This window comes from Sorex araneus, chromosome 1 (assembly GCF_027595985.1).
Source record: "Sorex araneus isolate mSorAra2 chromosome 1, mSorAra2.pri, whole genome shotgun sequence".
NCBI lineage: Eukaryota > Metazoa > Chordata > Mammalia > Eulipotyphla > Soricidae > Sorex > Sorex araneus.
Window position 1 is genome coordinate 392392547 of NC_073302.1, and position 17582 is coordinate 392410128.

At 40.5% G+C, this 17582-nt stretch overlaps 1 protein-coding gene across 17 annotated transcripts in view; it reads right to left on the bottom strand.

The window, feature by feature from the left end:
* Positions 1-17582, bottom strand: part of ADAM22 (ADAM metallopeptidase domain 22) — a 286474-nt gene that overhangs the window by 52874 nt on the left and 216018 nt on the right. For all 17 annotated transcript variants that reach the window (XM_055121250.1, XM_055121246.1, XM_055121258.1 and 14 more), the window contains exons 16-22: positions 17269-17340; positions 16953-17045; positions 9730-9810; positions 5968-6018; positions 5384-5447; positions 4662-4767; positions 3315-3434 (exon numbers count right to left, since the gene is read on the bottom strand). In XM_055121250.1, the coding sequence (XP_054977225.1) occupies positions 3315-3434; positions 4662-4767; positions 5384-5447; positions 5968-6018; positions 9730-9810; positions 16953-17045; positions 17269-17340 (587 nt within the window). The remainder of the gene's footprint in view (positions 1-3314; positions 3435-4661; positions 4768-5383; positions 5448-5967; positions 6019-9729; positions 9811-16952; positions 17046-17268; positions 17341-17582) is intronic.

Below are 17582 nucleotides of genomic sequence, written 5' to 3' on the forward strand. Positions count from 1 at the left end.
CATTTTGCCTCCTCTATCATGTGAAAAGTCAAGTAAAATAATTCTATTATTTGATTTGATATGTAAGGAGGTTTCATGATTTCAAGCAGGTTTTGAATTTTTGAATGAGAAATGACTGTGGTTTAGATTTCCATGAAGACTGCTATATTTATAAATTTCATCTTAGAATTGTTAAGCTATTGTAATTTTAGTATTTGATATATAATGTTTATATATTGTGTACAAATAAAAATAAACCAGATAGAAAAAGGAACTGTATATTTATAATCAGCTTATTCACAAGATGCCATGTAAATACTAGTACAAAGATCTCCATACCTTTTATTGCTTAAACTTTATCAAAATAATGCATGCATCTAGGTTTTTCATTTTGTGGGGGGTGCTCAGAATTTATTCTTGGCTCTGTGCTCAGGAATCACTCCTGGAGGGCTTGGAAAACCATAAGTAGTGCTAGAAACTTAACTTGGGTCAGCCCTATCCACCACACTATCTCTCTGTTCCCTTCATGATAGTCAAACTGATATTATTTTTAGAAATGCACCAATCTGCTGCCATACTCCCCCTTATTCCCTTCTCTACTTATTGGAAACCACTTTCTACACTTAATTATTTTTTTCTTTTTATACAAATAAGTTTAAAGAATGAGTTTGCATTGATATTTCTCATTTTTCATATTGACTATTATCAGCAGACTTCCATCTACAGAATCTGATCATTTCTCTCTTTCTCTACCCTTCCATAAGTTTTGTTTGATCTATAGTTAATTAAAAATGTATACATTAAGATTGAAGTGTTCTTCAGCAGAGCAAGAGAATATGCCTGTATAACATTTCATTTACGAGAAAATCTTGTTTCCTGGGTTACTTTTCCAAGAGCATATCATGATATCAACAGTAATCCATATTACTGATTCCACTCCACCCTAAAGCTGCCTGGAGATCAGCTGCTCTCCCTGTGGCATCTTTTCTGGAATTAGGATCTAGCATCTCCTGTCCGAGGAGGTCGTCTCCTGGGCTGCTACAGTAGTGTCCATGATATACTTCCCCTCACCATTCACTAAACATTATTCTTTCTCTCTCCATGGTGGGTCTTGGTTCCTTAAATTCCCTGTCTTAGTTTGCTCCTCCCTGGGAAAATTCCAGAGGCAAAAGATAGAGGAGCAAATTTGGGGCAAACTTGTCTGAAAGTATCTATTTTCTACCCTTACTGAGAGCTTTGTGGGGAGATATCATTGGCAGGGTGGTGGCAGAGGTGATGGTGAGAAAGACGCCTGATGGTGCCCAGTCTGCTCCTGGAAAGGTGCTCAGGTAACCACACAGTGTCAGGGATTGGATCCAGGCATCCCATAAGCAAACAATATGCTCCAGCTCTCTGAGCTATCTCTGCATTCCCCAGAATTCTAGCTTGGAAATAATTTTCTCCATGTCTCTGGCTCCCAGAGTTCTTGCTGACAAAAATCTAAGCCATGCTAATACCGAACCCTCTTTTCCTAGTCTCTGGAAACCTGTTGGGAGTGTTTTTCTTGCCTGAGGTTCTGCAATCTCATAGGACACATGTAGATGTGCCTCTACTTTCACACTGTGCCTGGTATTTGGTGAGTCTCTTAATATGGACATTGAAGTCCTTCTGTTTCAGATAATGCTCAAGTTACTCCCTATTGTTTTCTCTGTTCTTTCTTATTTCTATTCTTGGCAAGTTCTGTGCAATTTTTCTTTGTCTCCTTTGCCCTACTTTCTGGAAGATAATTTTAACTATGCGTTTAATTTCTGTCATCACATTTTAAATTTCCAGCAGCATTTTCTTCTTCTCTGAATGTTCTTCCTTTTTAAAAAGAACACTCTATTCTTGTTTCTTATCTCTTAAAGTTGTGATAGGAGTTGTGGCACTTCCATCAAGTGCTTTTATCTCTTTTTCATGTTGGAAATTCTTCCCCTCTGACAATGTTCATGTTTGATTAGTGGTACCAGATTGGTAATTGGAAATTCTAGGGCATTTTCATACACACCAACAAGGCAGATTACTTTCACATAACCCTGATATCAGTATTGTTTATATTCCTTCTGTTTGGAAATCTGTCTTATTCTCTACAGAATATAAGGCTCAAACCTTCCACGGGAGTATGAACAACCTCAGCATAGCTGAGTCTCAAAAGAAATCTGGGATCCAGCAGCTTACTTAAGAGACTTGCCTCTATTTTCTTTATTTTCACCTCTTTCCCACCTTCTAATTCTTTATTCTCTGTTCCTGTGGTATTTGCCATTATTTTAGTATTTGGGGAACTGACAGGATATATTGAGTTGATTCTCAGTTTTCCCCATTATTAAGTTAGGAATTAAATCTTCTTAGTTTTGATAATTATTTTTTACATACTAGTTTGACTTCCAAGTTCCAAACATATTTTTATACTGTCTTTTCTTTCTTTCTGTCTACTCGCAGATACTTGAAATCTAAACAAGAAATATTTAGTGTCACTAAAGTGGAATTTTAGAAAAGAAGATACATACATTTAATGTATCTTAAGAAAATCTGATTTGGGGGCTGGAGCGATAGTACAGCGGGTAGGACAATTGCCTTGCACGCGGCTGACCCGGGTTTGATTCCCAGAATCTCATATGGTCCCCTGAGTACCACCAGGAGTAATTCCTGAGTGCAAAGCTAGGAGTAACCCCTGTGCATCTCCGGGTGTGGCCCGAAAAGAAAAAAAAAAAGAAAACTTGATTTTAAGAAAATCTTCAGAAAAGAAGATGCATGCATTTAATCCACTGATTTTTACCACGAAATCTTCATTCATTTCCCATCATAAAAATAAACATGAATAAAACCATAAGATTTTATTGACCTATTGCACATTATTGTAACAAACATATAACATTCTAGATTTAATTAATTTGTATCTTTTATGTGTGTGGTGGTGGGGGTGGGAATCTCACAAATGTGTTCAAGAGATAGGAGCCCCATCAACCATTCTCAGTTCAGCTCAAGGATTTGAGGATATGATGGTGCTTGGGCCCTGTAGTGCTGAGGGTATCTGGGATGCACTGGTGGTGTCAGGGGGTCTCTAGGCCAGCACCTGGAGATGCTCAGGAAACATGTGGTGCAGGAATCAAATCCAGGTTGGGTCCTTCCAGATATGTGCCTTAACCACTGTGCTATCTCTTCACCTCATACCTTCTTTTTTATTTCTTCTTTATCAAGATGAACTCCTTCACCTCGATGGACTAGGTTAGATTTGAGCTTATTAACATATAAATGAACTGAATAGGAATCTGGAGTAAATTCTCAGAAGATCACTTTCTCATCAAACAGAGAATTACCTGCAGTTTAATGTTCGTCCCTGTTGTACGACCAATGTCGATGTGATTTCACCATCAAGTTCTCCAAGCCTTGGGATGTTACCAACATTGGTACATAAAAGGTAGCCACAAAGCACATCCCTGGATGTAAAGAGTACCAATTATTCACTTTAGTTCTTATTTTGAATAAATAGCAAACCATGTATAGTTTTAAAAATTATAAGAATATTTTATACATTTAATTATGACTAATTAATAAAACAAATTATTAAAATTATATATACTCAAAAAATATTCAACAGAATATTTATTTTTCTGGGATTTTTTGGAGAGGATTTGGTCTGGGGGTCAGATCCAACAGTGCTCAGGGCTTACTCTAGCCTTAGAAGAGATATTCACGTATGTTAATATTTGCAACTTTCTGCAAAGGGGACACTGAAACACTAGGTAGAGATGTCAATAGGTCACAGAATGTTCTGAGGATGCAGAGAACGGGAAGATTCTGGTCAGTCAAAAAGTAATGCTGTCACTCAAGAATAGTAGAGATGTGTACCAAGAGGATTTCTCCACAGCTTGGAAGCCGGCCTCACATGCTGGGAGAAAAGGCAGCTCATATAGAGAAGGGACCACCAAGCAAAGGGTACTTGGAGGGCCCGCTCAGGATGGGAGCTGAAAGTAGACTACAGACCGAACGTGATGGCCACTCAATACCTAAATTGCAAACCACAACACCCAAAAGGAGAGAGAGAGAGCAAAACAGAATGTCCTGCCACAGAGGTGGGGTGGGTGGGGTGGGGTGGAAATGGGGTAGGGGTGGTGGGAGGGATACTTGGATCATTGGTGGTGGAGAATGGGTACTGGTGGAAGGATGAGTACTCAATCATTGTATGACTGAAACATAAGCATGAATGTTTGCAAGTCGGTAACTGTACCTCACGGTGATTCATTTAAAAATTTTTTTTTTGAAAAAAAAAGTAATGCTGTCCAAACAAGAACAATAGTACAGCTATAGGGAGCTTGCCTTGCACACAGCTGACCTGGTTTGATCCCTGATATCCCATATGATCTCCCGAGTCCCACCAGGAGTGATCCCTAAGTGCAGATCCAGGAGTAAATCCTGAGCACCTCCTGGCCCTCCTCCATAAAAAAAGAAAAAGTAATACCAATAGAGGCTAGAGACATAGTACAGGGGTTAAAGTGCTTGCTTTACATATGACTGATCCCAGTTCTGTTCTCGGTACTGAATAAGGTACCCTGAGCACCACAGCAAAAGAGGCAAGTCCTGAGTACTGCTGGATAGAGCCCCCAAACAAAACAAAATAAGAAGTTAAAATTTATAATTGATTGAGGATGAATTCTTTATCTCACCGTTTGTTGCACTGTATCCATGTATCTTTGTTTTTCCCACAGTTCCCCTTCTCGGTGCCTTCAATATTTAATTTCTCATAGCAGTATCTGTCTGAAGCAACCACCTCTGAAACAAAATAGAGTTTCTTATCAGTGTGGAATGTAATATGAAAGCTAACATGTAAAGATTCTTTTCCACTATAGCGTTATCACTGTGTCTTATCTCATGTTCTCAAGTGGAACAATTTCTTTCTTGTTTACTAGTTTTTTTTCAAATAAAAAATCATGTGGGTACCATGTTTTTTTAAATGTGTCCATGAAAGTTTCAAGCATACCAATACCAGTCCGACCATCAGTGTCAATTTCCCTCCACCAACGCTCCCACCCTCCAGTCTGCCTCTTTAACAGACACATTATTAAGTTTAATTATTATAGCTTGCAGTAAGCCAAAACATATAGGGCTTCATCTCCTTTTTTTTTTTTTTTTAGGCCGGTCAAGTGAAGCAGTGGGAGTGGAGAAGGAACAAAGAAATCTGTAACTGGCTGTGATCAATTAACTGTAAACACCACTGCACTCGGACCAGCCAGCTTCATCTTCTTAAATGAGTTGGTTTTCTCTAATCTATACAAAAGTGCCTTTGAATGTCCCCCCAATCAAGAAGTAGTCAAAATTTATTTCCAATTTGCATCCATAAGAAGTTGAATGTACACTTCCTTCAAAAATGATCACACCATCTACTTACTTTCCCCCCAGATGTATTTGCATTGTCTATCCCTGGTTTTGCATCTTCCACCAAAGCAAATTCCCTAAAATTGAAAACATACTCATTAGCAATTTAATGCTTGCTTAAACCATATATCTGCAATAGAATCTAGTAGATGGGTATTATTCTAGAGCCTTTCTGCTCTAGAATTGAGTCTAAAACTTCCTAGTTGTTAATGGTATAGTGGGTTATTGGGGAAGGGGGATACACCTGACTGAACTTAGAGGTTACTTCTGGCTCTGCGCTCAGGGATCAATCTTGGCAGTACTCAGAAGACCATATGTGGTGCCAGGGATCAAACCCAGGTCTGCTGCATGCAAGGCAAACTTCCTACCCACTGTGCTATTTCCCCAGCCCTAATGGGTTTTTGCTGAATCACCCACAATGGCTCTTTTAAAACCTTTGTAACAATCACCTACCCACCCTCACCCGGAGCTCAAGATGTTGATCCAAGACTCTCCCATGCAAAAAACATGTGCTCAACCACTTGAGCCACACCCCAAGCCCCGATTTCATTCCAGGTGGCACGTGTGAAATATTTAGGAAAATATGAATTAATCTACCTGAACACCATCACATGAATATCCATCCATTTTATGAATATTTGGGGCACACTAGGGAAAAAGAAAGAACTATCAAAGAAATGCATAGAAAAAAATGTCAGACTGAACTAATCCCTTTTAGATTTTTTTTTAATTTTAAAGAAGACTATTAATATGGTTAGTCTCTTAAGACACTTGAAAAGAAGAATACAAAATGACCAAGAAAAAGCAAATGAAAATACAAGAAGGCACAGTTTCCCTCAAAATATGGATCTATCAGAAGCAGAGAGCAGTTGATTACATCGGAAAAAAATTAAAAGAACTGTCAGGAAAGTGTCAGCTAATATACTATTATTCAGAACAACAACAAGAGAATAATAGAAAGGAGGATACTAACAGAGATGTAGCAATAGAGAAAATAGTAGTTGGCTATTTTCCCCCCATAAGAATTAGTATAGCGCTTATACTTAAAATTATTCTTGAGCAGAAGTTTGTTGCTGTTAGAAAAAAGTACATGAAGACATGTAAGAAAAAAAGTCATGTTATCTAGTCCCTTTTTGTCCTCTGGGAGCAACTAGGAAAACTGAAAAGCTCCTTGCATGGCTATGAAAGAGAGTAAATTTTAATTTATTATACATGTGTTCCCTCATTTAAATTCCCTCATCTGTTTTCTCATTTAAAAGAAGTAAGAAATGTTGAAAAGTAAAAGCAGAATAAAATAAAAAGTCTCTCATTTTTCCACCACCCAAAAATAACTTACTAGATTTAGGTACAACTTTCTCTAATTTTTCTATAAAATTTGATATTTTTAAGTATAAGAATAATCAAATTACCTACAGTGTTTTATATTCTGCTTCTTCCATTTACTTTTATCATATTTTACTTTCTAAGTTGTAGATACCATCTTAAGAAGCTATAAAACATCAAATGGAGCTAACAAACCACAACCGATGTACTAACTGTATTCACTTATAATTATGTACTCACTATAGTTATCTCAGTTTATGCTGCTACAACTAACATAACAAGAACATGTTTGTATGTGCTTCACATTTTTGGATTTAGAATTATTTTCAATTCTTGCTTATTGTATATTCACATTCTGAAACAGCTGCTTTATAATACTTTCCCTTTGGAAGCCAATATGGTTATAACTGCATCCTTAATGTCATTAAGAGTTACCTTAAAAAAATGTTGATCACATGGAAAAGAGAAAACTTTTTATATGAGAGACTCTAATATCTTAAGATGGCTACCTTTAAAATAAAACTGTTTAAATATTATAATATAATTTTATGACAATTGATTTTCTTTCAAAAATATATGCAGTCATTGATTTACAAGGTTCCAAAAATATAGATTTAAATTATCATACTTTATTAAGTTCTACAGTACCCAATAAGTTATCCTATATAGAGCAAAGAGTGGAGTTTTATGGTCTCTGTGGGTGACAGCATATGACATATTACAAAACTTAATAATCAAAACGGAACTGGCTGCTAGGGAGGGAGAGAAGGAAGGAAGGAAGGAAGGAAGGAAGGAAGGAAGGAAGGAAGGAAGGAAGGAAGGAAGGAAGGAAGGAAGGAAGGAAGGAAGGAAGGAAGGAGGGAGGGAGGGAGGGAGGGAGGGAGGGAGGGAGGGAGGAAGGAAGGAAGGAAGGAAGGAAGGAAGGAAGGAAGGAAGGAAGGAAGGAAGGAAGGAAGGAAGGAGGGAAGGAAGGAAGGAAGGAAGGAAGGAAGGAAGGAAGGAAGGAAGGAAGGAAGGAAGGAAGGAAGGGAGGGAGGGAGGAAGGAAGGAAGGAAGGAAGGAAGGAAGGAAGGAAGGAAGGAAGGAAGGAAGGAAGGAGGGAAGGAAGGAAGGAAGGAAGGAAGGAAGGAAGGAAGGAAGGAAGGAAGGAAGGAAGGAAGGAAGGAAGGAAGGAAGGAAGGAGGGAAGGAGGGAAGGAGGGAAGGAGGGAAGGAGGGAAGGAGGGAAGGAGGGAGAGAGGTGGTAGGGAGGGAGAGAGGCTGGCCAGCCAGGGCATTGAAATTAGAATCGAATTTGTAAATGGAGTTACAGAAAAAAGTTGCTGACTATAGGAATTCTGATAATGCTTTTCAGCAAAAACCCCAAAACACTGTCTCACACTTCTATCTCACATATCCTGGAGATATTTTATGACATTAAAAGCAAAGTGGATAAAATGTGGAAAGCTAACCCAAGTGTAGAAAGGAGAATAGAAATTCAATAAGGAACAGAAAAGATGCTCACTAGGTTTAAGGTTCACAGTAAGAAGATGGCATGCACAATTCAAACTAAGTATTTTACAAATAAATGAGAATGTTGCAATTCTTGATACCTTCTTTTAGTGATATTCATTCATATTTTAAAATACCAAATTTATTTAAGGCCAATATTATGAATTTTACTACTCTGACAAAACATCTGAAAGAGAACAGTCAGTTTTTCCCCCCGAGTACTACGGTAATTGTATGGCTTCAGCTTGCATGGCTGCTTGTGGTCCTGCACCACCATGAAAAGCAAGGGCTGCCCATCTACACACAGATTCTGGATCCCCAGAAACTTTACCAAGTCTCTCATCTTCTCTCTATAACTAAACCAGAGTAGTCACCAATGGCGAGATGCAGGCTGTGGTATCTAAGATGGAATCAAAACAAATGACAGGTCCCTTCTCGGACTCCCAGTGCTCCATGGGTCTCGCTGCCTTGCCTGGCTCCTGTTAGATTGGCCGCTGGCATCTTTTTGTTTGCTCCTTCACAAATTAGATAAATGCTTTTCATCCTCTTTTTTAAATAAAACCAAAATAGTTAAGGCATGCACGTTTCTTAGGTTTGTTCAACATTATGACAAAATTATGCAAAACATCTGCTCACGCTTTAAATATTGAAACTTCAGTTGCTGGGGAAAAAAAGTAGACTGAGCTGATATGAAAGACAGGAACATCCATTGATTTATATTTTGCAGGGGTGGGGATGGTCTTATCAGTGCACTAAAGATGACACCACTTTTTATCCTGACGGTTTAGTTATTCTTTAAATTACCTGGCTTAAAATAGCCATGACACCGGACCCCGTGCCAGGATGTTTCACTCTGGGCGCCCTAGAAGGCGGCGGGTGAGACCCCTCCCCACCCTAAGGGACCCAGCACTGGCAGCGGAAAACCTCCAGAACCCAATCGCCTCCATGCTCAAGGCTACTCCCCACACACTTGGGCTGAGCCTCGAACATGAATGAACCTATTCCTGGACTGCTTGGCACAAATCCATCATAAGACACGCCCTCCCCACATTTCAAGAGTACCACACCACATTTGATGGGGTTCAAGTAATAGGCATATAATCATATAGGGAAATATATATATCTGCATATGTGTATATAAATATGTACATGTGTACATGTGTACATATGTATATCTGTATGTGTGTATGTATATACACACATACAGATATATATACAAAAGTTCACAAGGCTCAACCTTTAACAACATGTTATTGATATCTTATAGAAGGTCTTAATGGCCCCTGTTAAGATACAACAATCTTCATACTTTTTCCTCTATGGATACTTTTTTGTAGCATTTTCAGCAGTTTTTTCATAACAAACAATACAAAATATATTACGTCTGTTCTGCTTTGGGACAGGGATTGTGGTTTGGGATGGAAACATCCCGAATATGGTGGTGGGAAGGTGTGATGGTGGTGGGACTGGTATTTGAATATTAGATGCAATCAACTATTGTGAACTACCATATAAAATTTTTAAAAATTAAAAATAAATAAATTACCTGGCTTGAATTTCCTGAGCATGTTTCATGAATATCACAATCATTGACAGCTTCTCGGCACACAGTTCCCATAGGCTGAAACTAAAGTTAACAAAAAGCATGAAAAAAAAAGTCAAAGAAAAAACAACCATCTTTCTAAAAGAACCTTAAGATTGAAATTCTGTGATTTACAATATTAATGATGGTTTCCCATGTGTATAATTCCAACACTCATCACTAGCTAACCCACCTCCCTTTCCCAGAACCCCAATGCCTCTCCCTTCTGATCCCCTACACCACCTCATCTGCAGGGAACAGCTTTCTTATTATGATGTCTTTGGTCTTTTGTTGCTACCTTGCTGTGTATCCTTAGGTCCCACACATGAGAACATTCTGCATCTATTTCTTTCCTTCTGGCTGACTTCAGTCTAGTTTCATCTGTGGTGAGGAAACGAGTTTACAAAGAGCCATCTTCTAAAAAGTGAAATGGAAGTGAGAGAAATGGCCCAATGGGCTAAGAACATGTTCTGCAGGGAGCAAGCCCAGGCTCAATCCCCAGAACTTTTGGTCCCCCAAGCACAGAGCTAGGAGTAGCCTCCACCCTCCACGCATGAAGGGATATGGTGCAAACACAGAAGAAAAGAAAAGCAAACTGAATATTCTTTAAATAGAAATATCTTAATCTGTGAAAACAATTTCTTGAAAGTAGTTTTCAGAGTCTCTCTTGCATAGAACAAACCACATAATCCATTTAGCTTACTTGGAGGTACGACGCCCCCAAAAGGCAAGTTAGTCTAAATTAGAGTAATTCTTTATTCCAAATAGCTTTGCATTATATTTTATCCTTTATTCTTACCATGGGCTGGAGCGATAGCACAGCAGGTAGGGTGTTTGCCTTGCACGTGTCCAACCCAGATTCGATTCCTCCACCCCTCTTGGAGAGTATATCGCCTGCATGGCAGAGCCTGGCATGCTATCCATGGCATATTCGATATGCCAAAAATAGTAATAACAAGTGTCACAATGGATATGTTACTGGTGCCCGCTCGAGCAAATTGATGAGCAACGGGATGACAGTGATACAGTAATTCTTACCATACCTTTGTTCCCCCCCTGAGTTGGGCCATATCCAGTGTTGCTCAGGGTTTATTCTAGGCTCTGTGCTTTGGGATCACTCCTGGCACGCTCAGGAGACCACATGAGGGTCGAAAATCAAACAAACCTGGGTCAGCCGGGTGAAGGCAAACACGTGTGTGTGTGTGTGTGTGTGTGTGTGTGTGTGTGTGTGTGTGTATTTGGCATTTGGGCTAACACCCGGCAATGCTCAGGGATTACTCCTGACTGTGCACTCAGGAATTACTACTGGAGGTGCTGGGAGACCATATGGGATGCTGGGGATCGAACTCAGATTGGCCACGTGCAAGGCAAATGTCCTCCCCACTGCACTACCAGCTCAGGGCCAAAAGTAAACACTTTATTCACTGTATAATCGCTCTGCTCTGCACCACAGATAGATTGATGGATGGGTGGATAGATAGATAGATAGATAGATCGATAGACAGATAGAGAGATAGATGATAGATAGATAGATAGATAGATAGATAGATAGATAGATAGATAGATAGACAGATGCACACAGAGATAATTTAGTATGATCACCACTGGTAAGTCCCTGCATCCCCTGCAGGCTGAGGCTGATGGGCGGAGTCATTACCAGGTGTGAAACCAGCTGATCAGTAAACTGTCAGTTGCTTGCTTTAAAATGGCCCATCTTTTGACTGGGGGCAGGGGCGTGCAGACAGATGTAATACTGCACCCAGCAGGCGACATTCCAAGGTGCAGGGAGGACAGACACTGAGTCAGCGAACCCCCCAGGAAGACAGACGTGGGCTTTCAGTTGCTGCAGGCCAGAGGCCACAATACAGAGGATGCCCAGGGTTTCAGCCCGGGATGCACACCCCAGCCCTACACCTTGACAGACTCTTATCGGACTTTCTGGAGGGGCACAAGCTACTGCTTTGTAGACAGCCTCACCAAGGCAGCAAGGGCTGCTGGGATATTTCCTGTGAACACCTTTTCCACGATCCCAGCATCATCAAGAAGCTTCTCGACTTCTCAGCTAGGCCAGTCTACCTGGGACAATGGAGAGCTGGGGTCTCCCAGTACCTCAGAGGGTAAATCTCCAAGGTCTTGGCCAGGCTGGCAAGTTGCTGAGGCAGGGAGAACCTTCTCCGACTGCATCACTTAGAGTGGCCACCAAGAGGCGCTGTTGCTACTCTATATTTAGCTGCCTCTTGTGTAGCTACTTACACACCCCATGTTTAGCACTTTCCCAGAACCCTCCAAATTCAAGGAATTTCTTAAGCCACGTAAACCTCCATCTTCATCTCCTAGAAATGAGGGGTGTGTGTGTGTGTGTGTGTGTGTGTGTGTGTGTGTGTGTGTGTGTGTGTGTGTGTGTGTGTGCACAAGAGAGAGAGAGAGGGGAAAGAGAGAGAGGAAAGACAGAGAGAGAGAGAGAGAGAGAGAGAGAGAGGAAAGAGAAAGAGGAAAGAGAGAGAGAGAGAGAGAGACAGAGAGAGAGATAGAGAGAGAGAGGGGGTCAGAGTCCAGGTGAATATTCATCACATTCTCCTTGTCAAAGTTGCACTGCTGGAGTCACAGGCCAGGACCTTAGTGGGAAGAAGTCACTTCCCTCTGGCATTTTCCTATCCAAGACTGAAGTTTACTTTGCTCTAATACAAACATTGCAAGTTACTCTGCAGGGTCTCCTTTTTATTCTTCAGATTTTCTGTCCTCAGACACAAGGCTCTCATTTTTCAGATTGGCATAAAGGACTACCTCTTCGATGCCAATAAAAAAGATATGGTCCTTTCTTCAACCTCCTTGTTGTTCAAGGAATCAAGATATTTCTGAGAGTGTCGTCCAGCAATATACTGACTTCACTTTTTTGCCCCTTACCATCATTATTATTATTATTGTTATTGTTGTTGTTGTTATTGTTATGGTCCTTCCCCTGTCACCTTGTGTAGAATTTGGGACACATCCTTGTATCTTGGAGGCCATGATTTAGCTCATGACCCTCCCTTCTCTCCATCAGGCACATCATGAAGTCCAGGGGTATGGCCAGAAAGTTCCAGTGGCTCTCACCAGACCTGAGCAGAGAGCCCCTGCAGAGTCAACAATGTTTTTGACGGGAATCATATTATTCGCCAACCGCCATCTCAGAACCACAACTCTGGAGACTTCCTCAAAGACATTGGGCAATGAGCCAGGGTCTCCAAAGAGAAAGTTTCAAGAATTCCCTTCCCCACAAAAGATCACTGTTCTTGGCTACTGTAATTTGGGGCTCATATTACTCTTTTTTTAAACCTACTCTGCCAAGAACTGTGCAAGTTGCATTTTGGGCAAAATTGCAAAAGTTTGATTCTCTGGCAAAGCAATTTCCTTCCTTCCTTCTCTCCTGGGTCAGTTTTAAAGATCTACAATTTGATCTTTCATTATTTTCTAATGAGTCTATTTGCAATGCTGTATAGGAGGATGGTTTGCTTTAAATCATTTCAAATAGTGTACAAATAAGCTTTTTGTTTTTCTTCTGGGGTGATGCCTGACATAACTCAGGGCTAACTCCTTTCTCTGCATTCAGGGCTGACTCCTGGTGGTGCTTGGGAAACCATCTGGGGTGCCAGGGATTGACCTTGGGTTAACGGCATTCGAGCCCTGCCCACTGTACTATCATTCTGGCCACTGATTTTTTTAAGTGAATTATTAATTTTTTAAAATTTTTGGATTGGGGGCACACCAAAGAATGTTTGTGGTTTACTCCTAACTGCACTCAGAGGTTACTCCCAGTAATGCTCGGGAAGCCACATAGAGCCAGAGATCCAACCTCCTGCATACAAACATTTGCTCCAGCCCATTGTCTTGAGTCAAAATATTTTAAGCACTGAATTTATAATTGTAAGCATATTTATTTTAACAACAACAACAAAAAGAATAGAAAAATATCAAGCATTCCACCCCACCACACCCACCCCTGCCTCCTTCTTTTCCTTTCCAAACTGGGATCTCCACAGACACTTTTTTAGAAAACCCAAACAAACTTCAATCTTTCATCAGGAACACACAGGACATTAAAAAACAGAGGCACTTTCTGAGCACAGAGAACTTAATAAACAACAAAATCTAAATGCCCTGCTTTGCAAGGACTTTGTGTTTTGGTGGGGGTAAAAAGGACCCCCCAAAAAAAAATCAGGTCATAGGCAAGGTAACATGTTTCTATTGTCTTCATCTGGACTGGGGCCAGCCACAGGGTGGGAGCATCAGAAACCAAAATAAGAGCAGATTTAAGGTAGAGCTAATAACAATGTAGGTGAGTGTCTCCCAGTGTGGGTGCTCTGCCTTGATGGGGTGGGGAGGGGGCAGTAGAACTTCCGGGGTAACAGGGGAGCACTTTCTGGTGTTGTGTCTTTTTTCCTTAAGTAGGTAGATTTCCAGGGATGTATGGGGTGATTTTTTATTACTGAAAAGGGGTTGGTGGGTCAAATAAATCTGGGAACCTCTTGAGGTACATGAAATGTTAGAGAACTGCCAGGAAACTGGGAAAGTGCAGTGAAGAGCAATTTGCTCTAAGTGCTGGGAAACTGCAGCAAATAAACAAAACCAGCTCCCTGCACTCTTGGAATTGGTATGCTGATGCGAGAGGAAAAACACAAAGCAAGTAAATAAGGGCCTTTTGTTCCTTTTTAACAATTTGTGGCTTGAGGACAAGATTTGACCAGACACCTGTTTTTGTAAATAAAGCTCTTTTGTGGTAGTGTTGGGGGGAGGGGGGGCTTGCAGCAGGGATTGGAGCCACACTGGCAGTGCTCAGAGCTTACACTGACTCCAGTTTAGGAATCACTGCTGGCAGTCCTCAAGGGAACACATGTGCTCCAAGGGCCCCAACTAGAGTCTGCTGCTTGCAAGGAAAGTACCTTACCTCCTGCACCATCTCTCTGGGTCCCAATAAAGTGCTTGATTAGAGCACAGCTATATCCATTTGTTTCTGTACTTATGATCCTACTAAAGACAGTTAAAGGAGACAGAGACCTTCTGGCCTGGGAAAATCCTAAAGTATTTTACTACCTGGCCCTTTACAGAAAGAGTTTGAAAAGACTGACTTATATGCGCTATTATAAATACACGGAGGAAAACAGAAATACAGATGATTTTTATGCTCCTCTTCTGTTTCCCTCCTCCATTCATTATCCTCCCTCTGCCTTTGGGAGCCCAAGGTGGAGGCGAGAGGTGGCACTGTGGAGAAAGAACTAAAAGAGGTCTTCTTGAAATTTACTTTGTGGAATAATTAATCATGTAATTTTTTCCCTGTTACTCAAAAATATTATTTTCTATTTGTTTCTCTATATTATAGAGTCTAACATCACAAATCAAAGGGAAAAGGTGGCCTCATTAAATATCTCATACAGAGGAATCGATTTAAAAGATCAAAAATAAAATAAAATATTGGGAATCCCTTGCCATGAAAACTGTGGTGGCAAACAAATGTATAACTGAGGTAGCCCAAAGGTGAAACATCTGTTTCATATTTTACTTATTTTACACTCCCCTTCAGAGAGTGTTTTCTATCAAAAGTTCATTTGTCTTTAAAAATATGCTGAGAACAGAGTTGTAAAGTTGAAACGACAGAACCTGCTGTGAGCAGTTCTGGATTCTAACTGCTCATCTTTTTCTCACTTACTGAGTGGACCTCAGAAGGCTCGCCTCACTTTCTTTAGATTGCTCAGCTGTAAAGATCAAGATAATAACAACTACGCTAAAATAGTGGTTCTGGTCATTAGCTAGGAAAATGATCTTAAGAAACATGTATGGAATCTCTTCTGGTTGTGAGTAGGAGGAGCACTGCCTTCATCTTGTAGGTAGGAGTCAGGGATACTGCTAGACACCATATGAGATGTACCCTACAACACAGGCATATTTGGTCACAACGGCCAACAGTGTTAGGGCTGTGAACCCAAAGTTAATATAGGTGAAAAGTGCTTAGAACAATCTCTGACAGACCATGGATACCTTAAATGATAGATTCAGACAATTCCATTCTTCCTTTACTTGATAGACTGTGAGTCAACCAAAAGATAACCGGCAAGATACTTATGAGCATATTATCATTTATTCAACATGTACTGAGAATCTAGTGATAATAACTGAGCGGATACCTCTGGCTCTGTTTTCATAAGATGCAGACAGGAGGGAGAGACCAAAAATAAACACTAGGGTAAAAAGGGAGATTTACCAGGTTTCGTAGAAGAGAAAAAAGAAATAGGTTAGTTTGAGAGAGGTAAACCCTAAATAACTGTTAGTCTTGATAAAGCCTTAACTATTCAGAAACAGATATGGGATGCTCTCGGGAGGATAAACATCCAAAACATATATACAGATGCATTCAAAACGCTCTCCTACGTTATATATAAAGTGGTATCAAGTGTAAACCTATTTCTTTGGCTCTTCCAACAGCTAATGCAAGAGATATTTGAAACTCTGAGCTGGGGAGATAGCTCAAAGGCTAAGCACAGCCCTTGCATGCACGAGATCCCAACTTGACTCCCCTCTCAGTACTGCAATATGAAGCGTTAGAGTCCCTGAATGCCACTAGGGTGGTCCTGGTTCCCCGGCTGCTACAGGGCAAGAGCAGCATTGCACTTGCATTAAACTATCATTAGTCTAATGAGTATTGGACTATCCAGCCCCACTGGCCAAGTATTGCCAGGAGTCCACTTCGGCATCCCTTAACATTCCTTAGAAGCTCCCCACCCCAAAATAAATAAAAGAGGACACCAAACTAAGTAGCAAGAAAAGGGGGAAATATTCAATATTGAATAGACAATTAGCTTTATAATGAAAGAACACAAGGTTTTAATTCACGTGGGAACTCCTTAGAGAGGCAGTTGGCGTAGGACAAACTCTGAAGGTTGTCAGGGTTTCACATTTACCTAACTCCCAACTTTCTTGGTGAAATACCCTAGAAAAGCTCATTAATCACTAGAAGTCTCTGTGTTTTCATGTCAGATGACAAAAAGAATAACTATATCTCACAAGAATCTGTGATCATCCCACAACATACATAGCACTTGGTGACTAACATATGTTAGACATGAATGTTTCTATTAGATTATATTTCATTAGCCTTAATGAGTCAGTAGAACAGGGGCTCTTTTCTATTGATTAGTCACGAACTAGTTCTTTACCTTGCACTTTTTACAACAAAGACCATCACTGCATTGAGAGTCCTGAGTCAAGGTACATTTCTTACAACACTCTGCTCCTTCCAGGACGCATTCCTATGGAGTAAAAACAGGTGCAAAAACATCAGGAAATGGTATCGTTTTCCTGAGAGTACCAGGATGTTTTCTAAATTAACTGTACACCTTTACAATAATAATAGCTCTTCCACAACTCATACAATTCCCAGGCATAACACTGTCTCTGTGTATCTCCATGCAGGAAACTGGAATGAACCTGGATGTAATCTAAAAAAACGTCCTCAAAAACCCAAAGACTTACTGCTGGAGTCCCACAGTCACACTCCTCTCCAGTCTCAATGAAGCCATTGCCACATTCAGGAGGATCAAGAAGCTGTGGGATGAAAACCAAAAAGGGGACTCAAACATCAAAACATCGACATCAAAGACCTAATGAGTGGCGGTAGGAGCCACACCTACACATCTGGGACGTCTGTCTGCTATTATTCTCCTGAGTGGGAAAGCAGGGCTTGAGAGTTGGGAACTTCAGAAGTAGCCACTGCAGATCTAATCCTCTTCACTTATATAACACACATATCAAGCAGGGTCTGGTAAATGCCACCAAAATAAAGGAGG